This window comes from Mustela putorius, unplaced genomic scaffold (assembly GCF_011764305.1).
Source record: "Mustela putorius furo isolate JIRA1106 unplaced genomic scaffold, ASM1176430v1.1 tig00001012_pilon_pilon_pilon, whole genome shotgun sequence".
Taxonomy (NCBI): domain Eukaryota; kingdom Metazoa; phylum Chordata; class Mammalia; order Carnivora; family Mustelidae; genus Mustela; species Mustela putorius.
Window position 1 is genome coordinate 2909698 of NW_025421531.1, and position 16236 is coordinate 2925933.

Genomic DNA, 16236 nt, shown 5'->3' on the forward strand with positions numbered 1-16236 from the left:
GTAGAACTGGGAGCCCGCCACCATGGGGGCTGGATTCCAGGACCCTGGGATCATGACCTGAGCCGAAGGCAGACACTTAACCTACTAAGCCACCCAGTCACCCTCCTTTTGACACTGTTTAACTTATACTTTCCTTATGCTAATAGTATGAGATCACAGTCAAATAAAAGGCCAAATGCATATAGATCATCTCGCATTGTTGGACAGAACAGTATTACACGTACATAAGTTCCCTGGATAACTCAAGTCCCTAATCTCTTACATTTGTACAGTAAGCAAAAAGCTTATAATGTGTATTCACATTCATCATAGTAAATCTGACAGAATGCTTACTATGTTTCAGGCTCTGCAGATAGGATTCTTGCTCTTCAATGGCTTACCACAAAGGGATAGACAGGTGAAATAGGGAACCCCAATGAGTATTTCAATAGATTTAAAGAAAAATAAGGAGGTGGTGTCAATTCAAGATAAAGCATAAGAGAGAGTTCATAAAGAAGTTACATCTTAACAGAGTTATGAGGAATTTCCTAGGCAGATTTGTGAATAAAGAGAATCCCAGAAAGAAAAGACCATCATAACCACAGGACAAAAACCAGGGAACTAAACGACTTTTCTAAAACACGGTTAGTAATCCGAAATATGTGGGGTGGGGTGGGAAATGCCTCACGAGAGAGCTTTGTGTTTTATCCTAACCCTATGGACAAAGCCAAGGGAGGGTTGCAAGCAGTAAATTCGGTTTTAGAAAGATTGCTTTGGCAACAGGGTTAAAGAACAGACTGGAACGGAGTGGTGTGGAGAATGTGGAGACCAGGATGGAAGACAGAAAATTCCAGTAATTCCGAGAAGAGATGTAAGGCAGTTGTATATAACATAAAGGACAAAATTGACAGTTATTTGAGAGAAAAAATTAAAAACAACAATAAAACGAACAATTAAGAAAGTATAGAATAGTATTAACAAAGAAAAAAGTTAATAAGATTGAGACACAACAGTTAAAAAGGTAGACAAAGGGCACCTGGGTGGCTCAGTCAGTTAAGTGTCTGCCTTCAGCTCAGGTCATGATTCTAGAGCCCTGGATTGAGTCCCAGATCCCACATAGGGCTCCCTGTTCAGTGGGGAGTCTGCTTCTGCCTCTGCCCCTCACACTATTTTTTTTTCTCTCTCTCTCAAATAAATAAATAAAATCTATTTAAAAATTTTTAAAAATTAAAGAGTAGGCAAGAATCACAGAACTGCCAATACTGTACTATATTTTAACAACCAGCATTTAAATAAAATCTGAAAAATAAAATAGGCTACTGGGTGGGGGTGGGGGGGAAGAATCACAGAATCGTGTTACAAAAGTCAAAAAAGAGATTTTCAGGAAAAGGGAGGGGTCAGTAACTTGAAATGATACAGAAAGCTCGAGCAGAATACAATGAATGTGGCAGTTAGGTTGACATCTCTCAGCTGTTTCAGTGAAGTGAAAAGACAGAAGCCTGACTGGTGCAAAGTCAAAAGTGAAGTAGTAGGAAGGAGCAGAGTTTTTCTAGACTGGTAGAGAGATAGTTACACTTTTACACAGAAGATGTGAGCATAATTTGGGCTCTCTGCTCAGCAGGGAGCCTGCTTCCCCCCGACCCCCGCCTGCCTCTCTGCCTACTTGTGATCTGTCAAATAAAATCTTTAAAAAAAAAAATCTGTAAGATTTTTAAAAGTCTGATCGTATCAAATATTGGTAAGGAAGTGGACAAGGAGTACTATGTCAAGTGCTGCGAGATACAAGATGTACAATGTAACTCAGTCTCTGACTTCAAAAAGTGTATAGTCTAGTGGGCAAAATACAGTAATTTTAATGTACTAAGCATAAACATGCTCAGATGGAAAGGGTACTAAGTAGCACAGAGGTCAGGGAGAAGGGCTGGAATTTAAGGGACTTCCTGCTTGGTATTTTCTCTGTGAGATTATCAGGTTAAGTTTTTGCAGGAGAGTGGAGAGATGGTAGGTGATGTACAGAAAGGGATGCAAGTTCAGAATACCTGCTCAAATAATGAATAAAACAATAGTATCTTTTACTCAAGATTTATTATGTACTGGGTACTCTAAGGAGTGCTTCTGTATATATGACCTCTTTGATTCCCACACAATCCTAATATTTTCATTTTACCAAGGGAAAACAAGAAGTTAAACACTGAAAGACGTAAGGACTGCACTAAGATCTGAAGCCATTTTATCTAAGTAGCAGCAATTTATATGATTATGCATTTTCTCCTGCTGTGCCTCTCAGACCAAGAAAAGCAACAGACCCAGCATTGTGGGTTCATAGGGTTAGGGAAGGTATAGCAGAGCATAGGGAAATGGGGACTTAATACTAGGGATATAAGAGAGATACGGGGAATACAGCAATTTTAAGTAGTTGCTCACTAGGTCTATGGCTCAGAGAAACAAGGCAGACTTGGGAAAAAATGAAGGAATCAAGTAATTTGAGAACATTTAGCAGTAGTAGGAAAATTTGTAAAATATCAAATTGAATTAAGAGTAGGATCTTTAAAATGTCACTTAATAAAAGAGTTGAAGATGATGACAAGGTCCAAGATGGGCCAATGGCATTGAGGAATGGTGGTCATTAAATAGGATGAAGCTACCTTCTGTCTCCCAATTTCGATCTTCACTATGTCACAGATGTCTATACCTCATAAGACTTTACCCTTCAATATTTGATCTATTTTTCACAATTATGTAAATCCTTGCCTACATAAATGAGTCGGTATATCAATTTAGCCTTTTCCTAGTGGTTTTTTTAAAAGATTTTATTTATTTATTTGACAGACAGAGATCACAAGTAGGCAGAGAAGCAGGCAGAGAGAGAGGAGGAAGCAGGCTCTCCTTGGAGCAGAAAGCCCAATGCGGGGCTCGATCCCAGGACCCTGGATTCATGACCTGAACAGAAGGCAGAGGCTTTAACCCACTGAGCCCCCCAGGCACCCCTTTCCTAGTGATTGTAAATCATCATCATCATCATTTAGAGGTACAGGAGTGCTTTTCTAGCTGGGGATTCTTCCATCTCTTCCTTTGCTGTCAGTATACCACTACTACAGATCATCACCAACTTATAATGGTTCTGGTTACTATTTTTCAACTTTATGGTGGTGTGAAAGTCACAGGCACTCAACAGAAACTGTACTTTGAATTTTCTTCTTATTCCAAGCTAGCAATATGCAGTAAAATGCTCTTTCATAATGCTAGGCGGTGGCAGTGAGCTGCAGCTCCCAGTCAGCCAAGTGGACACGAAAACAACCGATACACTGACAACCACTGTGAATATTTACAATCATTCTGTGTTTCATTTTCAGTACAGTATTCAACTATATGAAATACTCAACACTTTATTATAAAGCAGGCTCTGTGTTAGATCATTTTGCCCAACTATAAGCTAATGAATGTTATGAGCATGTTTAAGGTAGGCTAGGCTAAGTGATGATGTTTACTAGATTAGGTATATTAAATACATTTCTGACTTGCAATATCTTCACTTTATGATGAGTTTACTGGGATGTATCCTCATCGTAAGTTGAGGGAGATCTAATTTCTAATTTCTAATTTGCTATAATATGGACCAAAAAAAGTGTTTTTAAGAAAAACTGGGTAACAAAACCAGAAGGCTTAATTTTATACTCTATTATATCATACTATATCATCTGAGGGTGTTTTATTTCTTTTCTCTGGATTAAGGACTAGCGATTGTGACAGGGCTTTTATACTTCTGAGTGGATGAGATAACCCAATAATTATTTAAACTACTGGCTAACTGGGAGTTCTAGATATTTTTCTAAAACTCTCTAACATTGAAAATTACTACTTCCTACATTATGATATAAAAACGTTTTTCTTAACATGAAGTATAGTTCATTCTTCTTTGCATGGATTTATAGAACAGTTACAAGCACTCTAATGATCACCATTACCTCTTTCTTGGCTTCTTTTTTTGGATCATAATCACTATCATTTCCATCCATTGGGTGTGTTTCTTCCACATCATCATCACTGAGAAGAAACAAAGATTAGTAAACTTAATTCCCTTTTTATTCTATTCCAGGAGTTTATTAAATTGCAATATACCTTGCTAACAATTTCACTAGACATTTTCCAAAAAAAACAAGAGTGTCCTTGAGAATATTACTTCCTATAATTTAGACTGCTGTAGTGTTTAGAAACATTTATCTTTTGGGGTATATAGAATCATGTTAGCAAACATGTATACCGAAAAAACAGAGACCCAATAGGATAGATATTTAGAAAGAATACCATTTGGGAAAGAGAACACATATATTAATTTGATATAGTACTGATTATTTCATCTCTCCAGTTGGAGGATAAAGATAAACACCAGTAAGCAGAACGGTTTTATACCACCAGAAACATACAGCTACAATAATGCGGACTTCAGTTAGTCAGGTAATGGTGCTCAGGCAATTATGAAAAAAGCATGTTCTAGAGAGTGTGTTTCTTAATGTATTCTAAATATATGTACTGACTATATCGGTACTAAAAGGAAGCACTTGCAAGTAGAGTTAAACACAGCTCACGTACAACACAGTTGTCTGCTGGCTACAATTAACAGTTAAAGAAAAGTCCTTACTATTAAGATTTCTGATCACTCAACTCTTCCTGCCAGAGACAAAACATCTTGAATGGAAGGTTACATTACATTTACATTTACAATGTGTTGTAATAATTTTTCTGCCTTAGGAAGTGTAAACAATTCAGTAAGTGTCCTAACAATGTAACTATATAAAGGCATCCAACCTACCTGTCACCCTGATTATGTCTATTGGCTAGTTTATGAGCCTGGCGATCCATCAAGCTTGTCCTGGATCGAGTTTTTTTCCAGGAATAGTAATATGTTACAAGGCTAGCAATTGTCTTATCTGGAAGCTTGGAAAAAAAAAAAAAGTCATGTTAATATCAGCAAATTTAATTCACAAATTCTGATTAACAGAATGAATAATATTTCTGATACTATTCTTTGATACTTAAAGGCATAGATGAAAAATATTTTCATGGGTATATTTATGAATTATAGAACTAAAAAGTACTGTTACAGCCATAGTAACCCACCACACCTATGTCATCGACATTTCTGAATATTCCTATTTGTTCCAAGAAGAAAGGGGAGACAACAGTATCACAAACATGGTAAACAATGCACCCAGATGTTCCCAGCACAACATTAGCTTTCGGTATTTGTTTTTCTTAAGGAGTTACTCTTCTCTTCCCACCTCTGTAAGTTGAAATGTTAAAACTAATACCTAATTAACATGCCTCAAAATTTACCAATTTAAAATGTACAATGCAGTGGTTTCTAGCATATTCACTAAGTTCTGCAAACATCACTACGTAATTCCAGACATTTTCCTAAGTTCAAAAAGAAACATCAGTAGTCATCCTCTGGTCTTCCCTTACCCCAGTCTCTGGCAACAAATAATCTACTTTCTATTTCTATGGATTTGTCTATTCTGGACATTTCATATAAATGGGCTCATATACTATATGACCTTTTATGCCTGGCTTCTGTCACTTAGCATCACGTTTTCAAGAAAAGCTGTTCAATTTTCAACAATGAATTTTTTTAATTATTGTCTTAACTCTAGGTTTTAAGATGATAAATAATAAAATCAGACTGTAGCTACCAAATAAAGTCTCTGGGTATTAAAATGACTAATCATCATGCACTGATTTGTCATACTGGCAAACAAGGACACATACGCCCAATCAATAAGGCTCTCTTTACTACTTAGATATATTTGCAAACATTATCTAATTTTCATCCATTCAGGTTAAGAGATCCTAATGCAGCAACTTCTCAGGTTTATATTCTTTTGACACAATACTAAAAATTTAAAAACTAGAAATAAAGAGTTTTTCTCCTTAAAAACAATAGTGCCTGTATAATATTAAAATACAGAATTTTTTAAAATTGATTTTCATATCCAAAAGAATATATTAGAAAACCCTAATGTTAAACAATGAAAACATTTAAAATAAAAATGAAATTGTCATTTTCTTCCTAGAACCACATTTAATACACATATATTTAAATCATAACAAAAAATTATGATGAAATAGTACATAACTGTCATGCAGTTGAGTGGTTATCAAAAATAGGGTATATAGGCAGCCGCCGGAGAGGAGCTGGGGGAGGACGGTGGCCCGCGAGGCTCGTCGCAGACAACGCGGCGGCGATGTCCGCGAGCCAGGCGAGTGCCGCGGCGGCAGCGGCGGGGCCTCGCACGCGGCAGGGCGGCCTGGGCTTCGGCCTCCCTCCGGTTCCCAGGAAGCGAACTGGCGGCCAGCGCGGGAGCAGCAGCAGTAGCAGAGGCGGAGGCTCCAGCGCGTCTGCTGCCTCCCCTGCAGCCTGAGCCGGGGGAGGCCAGGCGGCCCGGGTGGCTGGAGGGGGGTCCGCTGCCCAAGAATGGGAATTCTCTTCACCAGGATATGGAGACTCTTCAATCACCAGGAGCACAAAGTTATCATTGTTGGGCTGGATGAGGCAGGGAAAACTACCATCCTTTACCAATTTTCTATGAATGAAGTTGTACATACATCACCCACAATAGGAAGTAACGTAGAAGAAATAGTGATTAATAATACACGTTTTCTAATGTGGGATATTGGTGGCCAAGAATCTCTTCGGTCTTCTTGGAACACGTACTATACTAACACAGAGCTTGGAATAGTTGTTGTGGACAGTACCGACAGAGAAAGGATTTCTGTAACTAGAGAAGAACTCTATAAAATGTTAGCCCATGAGGACCTACAGAAAGCTGGATTGCTGATTTTTGCTAATAAACAAGATGTTAAAGAATGCATGACTGTAGCAGAAATCTCCCAGTTTTTGAAATTAACTTCTATTAAAGATCACCAGTGGCATATCCAGGCATGCTGTGCTCTTACTGGCGAGGGATTATGCCAAGGACTTGAATGGATGATGTCACGATTTAAGATTAGATGATCTCTACTGACCTCTCCTCATAGACTTTGTATAAACGAAGTGCTGGACTTTACCTGAAAGCTGCAAAAAATTAATGGTTTAGATATATTTATAATAAACTGATTTAAACTTTTTCTATCAGAAGAAAAATTAAGACCACTTATTTGAAAACAAAGATGAAGTCTCACTTTCCAACCTGCTTTCTCATTAGTTCCTTCCAAAGCAACGTCTTTAAAGCTGTGATTGCCATTTTTCTCATAATGAATCCTCTCAGGACATTGTGTAGCCTGTGGTAAGTACAAAGGGAGAAGAAGACATTTTTCACTTTAAGAGCTTTATTATCAGTATAACCCTCCCTAGTTGAATGTGTATTCTCTTCGTGTTCCATTAAGTCAAAATACAAATCAGCACAGATACTCAGTTTCCAATACTTTAAAATGTAATGTTAATTATGAGAAGTATTTTGCATAAGGTTGTGTGTATTGTGTATATACCTCAAATTCAAGTTTATGGCTTTGATTATGTTCTAAAGAAAAGCAAAGAACGCAAAAAGTAATAATATCTTTAGTTAATGACCATAATGAGATGAGTACTGGCATTGCTGTTCAATGCCATTTTGTGCTTTCCTCTTGTGTTCTCTGTATTGTACTAACCAACCCCCAGAATCATTGGGCTGCTCTTAAAAAAAGAAAAGAAAGAAAAGGAGAAAGCTCAACAGTGTGTACCTATTTTTTGTTGATCAGATTATATACATGAAAGCATGTAATCCAGCTGAGTGGAGTATCTGCAAATTTTTGGCTTAATATTATGAATGGACAGAATTACACATTGGGCAATTATCAGACTGGTTCCTTTATGGGATCTGTGCCATCTAAATTTCTGAGAAAATTGTTAATTCATTAATCAGTCAATCATTAATTGTGATTAAAATTATCAAGTGATTTTTTTTTCCCAACGTTAATGGGAAGCTGTTGTGTAAAATGTCTGCCCAGAGAATTATCACTCTATAAATATTAATCAAATAGTTTACCTATAGTCTTCTTAAGTATTGAATTATATGTCAGGCATTTAAAGTGAGTTTGAGATGAAAAGTAAAGCTTATTTTCTAAGCAAGAAAGTTATTTCTTAATTTGAAAATTTCTCATTTTAGGAATTAGGATAGTTTGAGATTTTTGTTTCTTCATGTTTCTTTTTATCTTCTTAACACCACATGAATGTATTGACAATTATAAAATACAAACTTTTATGCTTTTAAGAATTGGGTTTAAAAGTTGAACAACATGATACACATTTTTACAGAGAAGTGACTTGGCCCCAAATATGTTTGCTTAGGATATTTTTTTTTCACTGAAAATGGAAAAATACGATGGTTGAAGGTATTTCTGTTGTAATTTCTGTTGTATCCTAAATGTGATCAAATGTATTTTGGGGTGCTCTCTTTGTATATGTTTCATGCCCTGAAAATCTGAAGGCTGATCCAAACTGGCATGTTGTAGAATATTGAAGAAAAGAAGTAACTACGTTTAATACCAGCCTTTTAGATTTCATGCAGATTTTGATGAGGAATCATAGTATATATACCACAAGCTTTGACAAAACTTGGAAAGTTTCTTTCTGTAATATATAATATACTCAATATCTAAATCCAAGTCAGGCATGAGAGATCAGTGTTTAACAGTGGATGTGTTGTGTGTTATATTACAATGTTCATAATGCAGGTATAACATTTTAATATTTGTCAACTTGCTTTTACAAAAGTAAATTCTAAATTACTAAGCTTTATTCATACGTTCTTACACTTTTTCAAATCACTATGAGTAATTACTTGTTTTGTATTAAAAACTCCCATAAAAAACCTAAAAAAAAAATATAGGGTATATACAGGGATGCCTGGGTGACTCAGTTGGTTAAGTGGCTGCCTTCGGCTCAGGTCATGTTCTCAGGGTCCTGGGATCGAGTCCCACATCGGGCTCCTTGCTCCGTAGGGAGCCTGCTTCTCCCTCTGCCTCTACCTGCCACTCTGCCTGCCTGTACTCTAACTTTCTGACAAATAAATAAAATCTTTTTTAAAAAATAGAATATATACAAATATATAGGTATCTGATATAGGTATCAAATATATAGGTATCAAATACTTTTAAACATTAAAATTAGACTGAAAACTGTTTTGTTTTTAAGAATTGGGAAGTGTTTAATAATAGCAAATCTTTCAGGCACAAATTACAGTAAAACTAAAATTACCATACCATTTGCTGAATCCTGTGAAAGCTCTTCCCATGAAAACTAAAGGCTTGTTCAAACAGGACTTTATCTTCCACTGTCCACTCATCCGGAAAGGGAGTGAAATTAGGGAGATCAGCAAGGGACTTCTCAATATTATGTTTATGCCAGAACAACATGCCAAGAGCCTTTGAAGAGAAATCATTCCCCTTTGGTTTTAATGGACTTATGTTCCATCACACTTAAGAGAGTTAAACACAAATTAGGTTAAAATCGTAAGCCCATGACTTCAACTGAAGATACACTCACAGTTTAGAGCTTTTAATCAGGGATGCCCAGGTAGACCTCATTTATTTATCTCTTTTAAATCAGGGCCTCAGAACAGTGAATGTTCTTACATACCACATTTGCTGCATAATCTAGGAAAAACAGTGAACTGAAGAGAGTGACTATAATTACTAAAGCAGGTTTGTTGACTCGTATTAAGACTGACCCATATTTACTTATTTGTCAATGTGTAGAGAAAACATGCTAAAAGGAAAAAATATCCAGTAAATATTTGAAGAAAACTATCAATCATAATATTAAACTAGAAGTGCTCACTTGAAACGTAGTAGAGAAATATTTGTTTTAACCTTTTAGAAGTACCATGGGCTGAACAGTTCCAAGGAGTACCTCAATGCAATCTTAATAATATTTACCACATATATTTCTTAAAGTTCTTTATTATCATAATGCATAGAAAGAATCATTATGAGGCATGTTGATAACTTCAATGACTTTATCACCAAATCATAGTAAAACCCAAAATGGGGAATTTCTAACCTTCCATAACCTCCCCTTCTATTGTTAAGTTGTAGGTCTTTATCTTTCCTATAAGGTATCAAGTACCAATTTCGTTTTTAAGAAGAGATTTAGCAACTTTTTAAATAATGCATTTTAAAATTAATTTCTGTACTTCAGTAACACTCCTTTAAAATGAACATGAAAATAAACATATGTGCAGTCACATTTTAAAGGATTAACACCTCAAACAAATATTAAACAGAAAGCCAAAAATTAAAAACAAAATAATCAAAAGCTTCAAAATTCACAAAAAAATTAACTATGTTTAGACAAACATCTCAATTTCTAGAAATAACTTTGTATTATTTAGCCATGGTAATGACTATAAAATTAGCTCTTAATAGTGCAGATTACAGATAATTCACTTTACTATTACTTCTGATAAAGGTTGATCTAATAATTAGTTGAAAACATTTAAGAATCTATATTTCATTTTTCTTTTTTCATGTTCTTCATTTCTTCACTACAAGGGATAATGAACCATATGCCCCAAATAGATCTTCTTTTAAAATTATCTAATAAAAAAAAGCCCCCCCAAGTAAATTAAAGAATTAAAAATTAAATTTAAGAAAGCCCTTCATAAGTTATTTCATTCAAAATTGAGAAGTCTTAAATACTAAATAAAAAGTTTAACTTCTAGGTCTTTCAAATTAAAAGATCAGAGAGAACTGGGGTGCCTGGGTGGCTCAATGGGTTAAGCCTCTGCCTTCGGCTCAGGTCATGGTCTATAGATTCTGGGATGGAGTCCCGCATCGGGTTCTCTGCTCATCAAGGAGCCTGCTTCCCTCTCTCCCTCTGCCTGCCTTTCTGCCTACTTGTGATCTCTCTCTCTCTCGCTCTTTCTCTCTGTCAAATAAATAAATAAAAATTTTTTAAAAAGTCAGAGAGAATTACCTGTACTCAAAAAAAAAAAAAAAATCCCTTTTTGGTTAGCATTTTCCAGAATAATCTAAAGGCTTTGAGATACTTTTAAAACACAAAGCAGAATAAGAAACAGAGGTATTGAGAGAAAAATATTCAAGCCCTTGAGATGAACAATGTTTACAATAAAAGCAAAATCCCTAAGTTTAAAAGGTCAGACTTTACTAGGCTTCTTATGTTATCTATAAAATTGGTGGAACTGCAATTTCTTAGGATAGAACCAACCAGATGTTCTTTGGTTTTGTTAAGTACTGAGGCAAGCTTTAATACTAAAATGTTTCTCTACATACCTGTTCCACATTCAAGAACTGGATAAAGTAACTTTAAATTTCACGTGGATAAAATACTTTCAGGTTTCAAAAGTTCAGAGAATATTCATGAAGAAAAGTGGGAAGGAGAGAGGACCAGCTTCAGTCGAAGATACGATGCAGACTCGCTCTTCGGTGCCTGGACGGCCCGGATCGGGCCCTGGAGGGGTGGGGGTGGGGGTGCGGACGACAGGGCCCAGGAGGAGATGCGGACGGACAGAGGGGCCACACTGTGATGGTGGCATCTCCAGCCAGACGCAGAGGTGGTTTACTTAAATTGTACCCACACAGCCGTTTCTCCGACTTCCAGAGGACCAGCAAGAGACCCTGCCGCAAGTGCATATAGAAACAAGTTCTATGTGAGTTAAGTATTTGCATCCAAAGAAAACATGAAGGGAGGAGAATAGGCGCATTTCTATAAAAGCATGTATTTGTACAAAGCATATTTCGGGGCATATTTGTAAAAGCTTGGGTGAGGGAATTCGTCCTAGCTGAGGAGGGGACCTCGTAAGCCATCAGAGAAAGGGTAAAAATATGTTGCCTTGTGAAAATTGGGCCTTCTGTAGGACAAGGAAAGTCCATAAGCAAAGTCAGAGAGCAGACAACTGATTTATATTTCCACTGGGGGGATGGAGAGGGCTAGCGAGGGTCTACGAATGAAGCGTGTTTTCCCAAGATAGATAGACTAGGATAGAAATCCTCGTAAGAAAACCATGCAAGACGTGACCCAGGAGTCCAGTAAACACAGGAAAAGAGGCCAGTCTCCCTCATTGTCACCAAGTAGGGTTAAACAAGGGTATTTGCCCGTTTGCCTGGAACGTCTGGCCTTAGAAACCTCTGGGTCCTGAGAGAGAGAAGAGCCTGGAGCATCTGCAGCTCGACTGGACCAAGTGTTGTTGACCTGGCAAGGTCACGTCCACTCACGACGTGCTTCTGTTCTCTCCCTGGGCTCCCCCAGCTCCCCAGTCCTCACCTGGCATGTCCCGTCCCCAGCAGACACAAATGCAATCTGTGCTATGGGTGCTGGGGAGGCAGAGAGGCAAGATTCAGGGGGGTGCTAGGGACTGAATGTTTGTGAGCCCCTGAAGTCCACGTGCAAAGCCCTGACTCCCAGGGTGATGGTATTTGGAGGGTGAAGAGGTGGCGAGGACGGGGCTCTCGCGACAGGGCCCTGGTGGTGCCCTCATGCAAACAGACAGACAACAGCGCGCTCTCTGCCACGTGGCAAAGCAGCAGGAAAGTGGCCGTGAGCCACAGAAGGGGGGCTCTCCCCAGAACCCCGCCATGCAACCACCGTGACCACAGACTCCTGGCCTCCGAACTGCCAGAAACAATGGTCCTGTTCAAGCCCCCCCCCCCAATCTGGCACGTTTTGTTAATGGCCGCCCAACAGGGAAGTCCCCTCTTAGTCCAGGGAAGCGCTGACCGGTTAGACCACCTGGTTAGGAAAGCGGGTTCTCAGACCTCAGCTGGACTTCCACGGCCAGGCCAGCGGGGGACCGGACATGGAGCTGATTGTCGTGCCTGCTTAGGTCCCAGCCCTGAGGTTGGGCTGTTGTTGATGAGATGTGATGCTGCAGGGGCTGGAGGGCGTGGGGCAGAGGGATGCCGGTACAGGGTGCTCGCATTCACGGGGTGGGGGGGTTAAGCACCAGCCCCTGCCTGCTTCCCGGCTTCCTGCTGCAGCCCGTGGGGCCTGCCCCCAGCCCTGCCCGGAGGAGCCCTGGGGCCCCCAGGGGCTGCTGAAGAGCTCTGCCTCCTCCCTCAGGCTATGCCCATGCCATCAGCAAGGCCAGAGAGGGTGCCTCTTACCAAATGTCTGCTGCCTTGTGCTGGGTACCTGCTGGCTGGAGAAGTGGATATGTGCCTGCCAGGGGCTATGGCCAGTCCCCTCAGACTGAGAAACGTGCAGCCTTCCTGGGCTCAGCCCCTGGTGGGGGGCAGCCAAGGTGGGAGAGTCGGAGAACAGCGGGGTCTGCTGACTTGGGGACAGACACCTGTTGTCCCAGCTCAGGGCTGGGATCTTGGCCGTGCCAGACTTGCCAGACACCTGTTAGCAAGGAAGGGGCCATCAGTGATTGGCTCCGGGCGTGCGTGATGAGAAGTCTTACAGGCCAACATGACTGGGCCACGGGGGTCCTACATACTTAGTTGCATGCTGTTCCCAGCATTCCTGGGTGGGATTAACACCTGAATCCATAGACTGCGCTCCTCAGAGGGTGGGCCTCGTCCAATCCGTTGAGGGCTAAGTGGCAGACAAGGCTGACCATCAATCCCTTGAATGTGGGGGGGATCCTGCCTGATGGCCTTAAAGCTGAGACGCAGCTCTTACTGGTCCCACAGTGGCTGCCAGGCTCCGGACTTGAGCAGGAACATGGGCTCTGCAGGTTCCATGACTGCGAGAGCCAGCTCCTTACAGTAAACCTCTTTGTGCGTGACCCATGGACTCAGTGTCCTGACAAGGACACACGTGCGCAGACGGGCCCTGCCGTGGAGATACAGCAGGACGCCCCCTCACAGCTGCCTCTGCCCTGGGCCAGAGGAGGGGTGAGGCGGTGACCAGCAGACTGGGCAGGGGGGCTGGCAGCCAGGCCTCGCCGTGTGTTGTGGGGGAACCCGACATCCTCCTTACTGAGCGGGGCTCAGGTCCCACCCGTTCCCCCCTCAGCAGGTCCCCCCCGGCCAGGTGAGCCTGGTGCTGTCTGAGGCCCTATCACTCCGGTGGCTGAACTCTGGGTGCTCTTCTAGGCTTCTGGGGACAGCAGGAGGAGGAAGGTTCTGGGACAAGGCCAGGCGAATGGACTGGGATGCAGAAGACAGAGCTGCCTCACACTGAGGCAGGGTGGACAGGGGTGTGTCCCAGGGGCCTCGCCAGGATGGGGGTTTGAACACCATGAACATTTGCAGAGTTCCCCCTAAATTCTGTGTGTGACACGAACTAGAGGTAACCTTTTTTTTTTTTTTTTTTTTTTTACAGATTTTTATTTTGGGGTAAATGTACTTGCAGTGAAATGTTCAGGTCAAACTTACGGAGTTTCAAGAAAGGAAAACAGCTGCCTAATCCGAACTCTTGAGGCTGCATGGCATTGCCGCCTTGCCAGATTATTCCTTCCCTCCCAGCCTCCGCGGGTCCCAGCGCCCAGCCCAGGAGGCAGCCAGGGTCCCGATGTCTCCACCATCCTCTGGAGTAAGTGGAATCCTATGCAGAAGGCTCCTTCCCCCCGAGCACGTCTTCAAAGTCCCCTCAGTGACTGCCCGACATTGCAGGTGTCTGAGGCCCTCACTCCCCGCAGCTGAGGAGCACCCACTGCGCGCTCCGGCCCTCCTCTTGGCAGGTGCCCAGTTCCCAAGGGGGACGACGGATGAAAGTGGTACAGCCGCGCGCGTGACACACTGAAAGTCACGCTGGCTGTGAGGACAGGGCCTCAACCCGAACCCAGCAGCCAGCCAGAGCCCAGATGTCCTCCCCGCCGCCGTCCCTGGCACCCAGTTTGTGTGGCACAAACACAAAAAGGGAGACTATTTGGCTTGAAAAAGAAGGAATTTCTGCCATGCGAATGAACCTGGAGAATGCTAGGGAGCAGTGCCAGGGGAACATCCTGGAAGGGAACACATCCTGCATCTCTGCCTGGGGTCTGAGAAGCCCTGGGAACACAGGAACGATCCTTCTGTGGCTTTGGAAAGCAGGTGAGAAGGGGACCAGCCTCACCGGGACGCTTCCAGGCCCCCTCTTGAACCCTCCACTCTCAGGCTGACACCCAGGGTCTGGCAGGAGAGGACCCCAGAAGCTCTGCTGCTTGGGTCTAGGGTCCTTGCTTCTCAAGGGGCAGGCTCCCCACTCTGGGACGGAGGAGACACCCCCTTCTGGAGAGGACAGACTCCATTTGCTCATATGAGAGCCGAGTCCATCCCCAAACCCTCTCTGGCAGTGCACAAAAGTGTCTGCTATTTGCAGTCATTCCCAGAAGCTCAGGATCATTCATTCATTCATTTGTTCACTCAAAGAGCGTTCACTGGTGACCAGGTGGGAGACACAGAGCTGGACCCTGGGAATAGCTACAGGAGAGTCCAACCTGCCCCTCCTGGATCCTCCAGGCCTGGGCCACAGAGGACGGGTATGGCAGAGAGCTGGGACAGGCCTGGCCGGGGAACAGGGCTCCAGGCACGGAGGACCTTCAGGGACCCTTACTCTGAGAGCTGAAGACCCAACAGGGAGCCCGGTAGGTGGGAGGGGCAGCATACCCGATGCCCTTGGGAGGGGCCGGAGCTGGTCTGAGGTGGAGGGCCCGCTGGTATGTGTGTGTGGGGGGGGGCATGTTCCCATTCCGTGGGTGCGGGAGGCCCCAGTGGGAGTGATGGCCAGGCGGTGCTGTCAGCAGCAGCCATAGCTGCTGGCACTGTCCAGGCCCCTGTCCAGCCTTGCTGGCTTCCAATGCGGGCTTGTCCTGGGGGCAGAGCCTGCTGGTCCCCCCAGCAGGTCTGCTTGGTCCCCCAGGGGCCTCTGTGTACAGAGCACCATGGAGGCTTCAATGTCTGTGTTGTGGACACTGGTGGAATTCAGAGGGTTCCGAACTGGCCCACACCTGACACTTTGAGCAAGCCTCCCTGGGGCAGAGTCCTTGGGACCCAGCATTTTCTGGGCCTTTGGGCTGAGATCACAGGCTGGTGGGGTCAGGAGCTCAGCTCACCTGTGCCAGGACCACTCCAGGACCCGCTTTCCTTCCCCCAAAGGCTAAAAAGCAAAAACCTGAATCTCCAAAGAAGGCTGCCCACATAGCATGTAAAATCATCTGTGTCCCCCAGCAGGTGGGTGTACCCCAGCTGGGGATTTTCCCTGGATCTGGGGGTACCCGGGAGGAGCCCCTGCACGGGCACCACGCTGAGCCCTGGGGCAGGAGCGCGCACCACAGGACGGATGGGCCTGCAACCCCCCGTGTGCGGCAGGCTGACCTGAAGTTGCCGGCAGCCGGC

The 16236-nt window shown here is 42.7% G+C and overlaps 2 protein-coding genes across 2 annotated transcripts in view; one reads left to right on the top strand and one right to left on the bottom strand.

Moving 5' to 3' along the window:
* Nucleotides 1–9374, bottom strand: part of LOC123393817 (REST corepressor 3-like) — a 37266-nt gene extending 27892 nt beyond the window's left edge. The window contains 3 exon segments of the mRNA XM_045087024.1: nucleotides 3945–4023; nucleotides 4790–4914; nucleotides 9217–9374. Of these exon segments, the coding sequence (XP_044942959.1) occupies nucleotides 3945–4023; nucleotides 4790–4914; nucleotides 9217–9369 (357 nt within the window). The 5' untranslated portion in view covers nucleotides 9370–9374.
* LOC123393816 (ADP-ribosylation factor-like protein 5A) lies at nucleotides 6160–8752 on the top strand. Its single transcript, XM_045087023.1, has one exon. The coding sequence runs from the start codon at nucleotides 6452–6454 to the stop codon at nucleotides 6989–6991; it is 540 nt and encodes a 179-aa protein (XP_044942958.1). The 5' UTR covers nucleotides 6160–6451; the 3' UTR covers nucleotides 6992–8752.
* Nucleotides 9375–16236: the final 6862 nt, after the last annotated feature.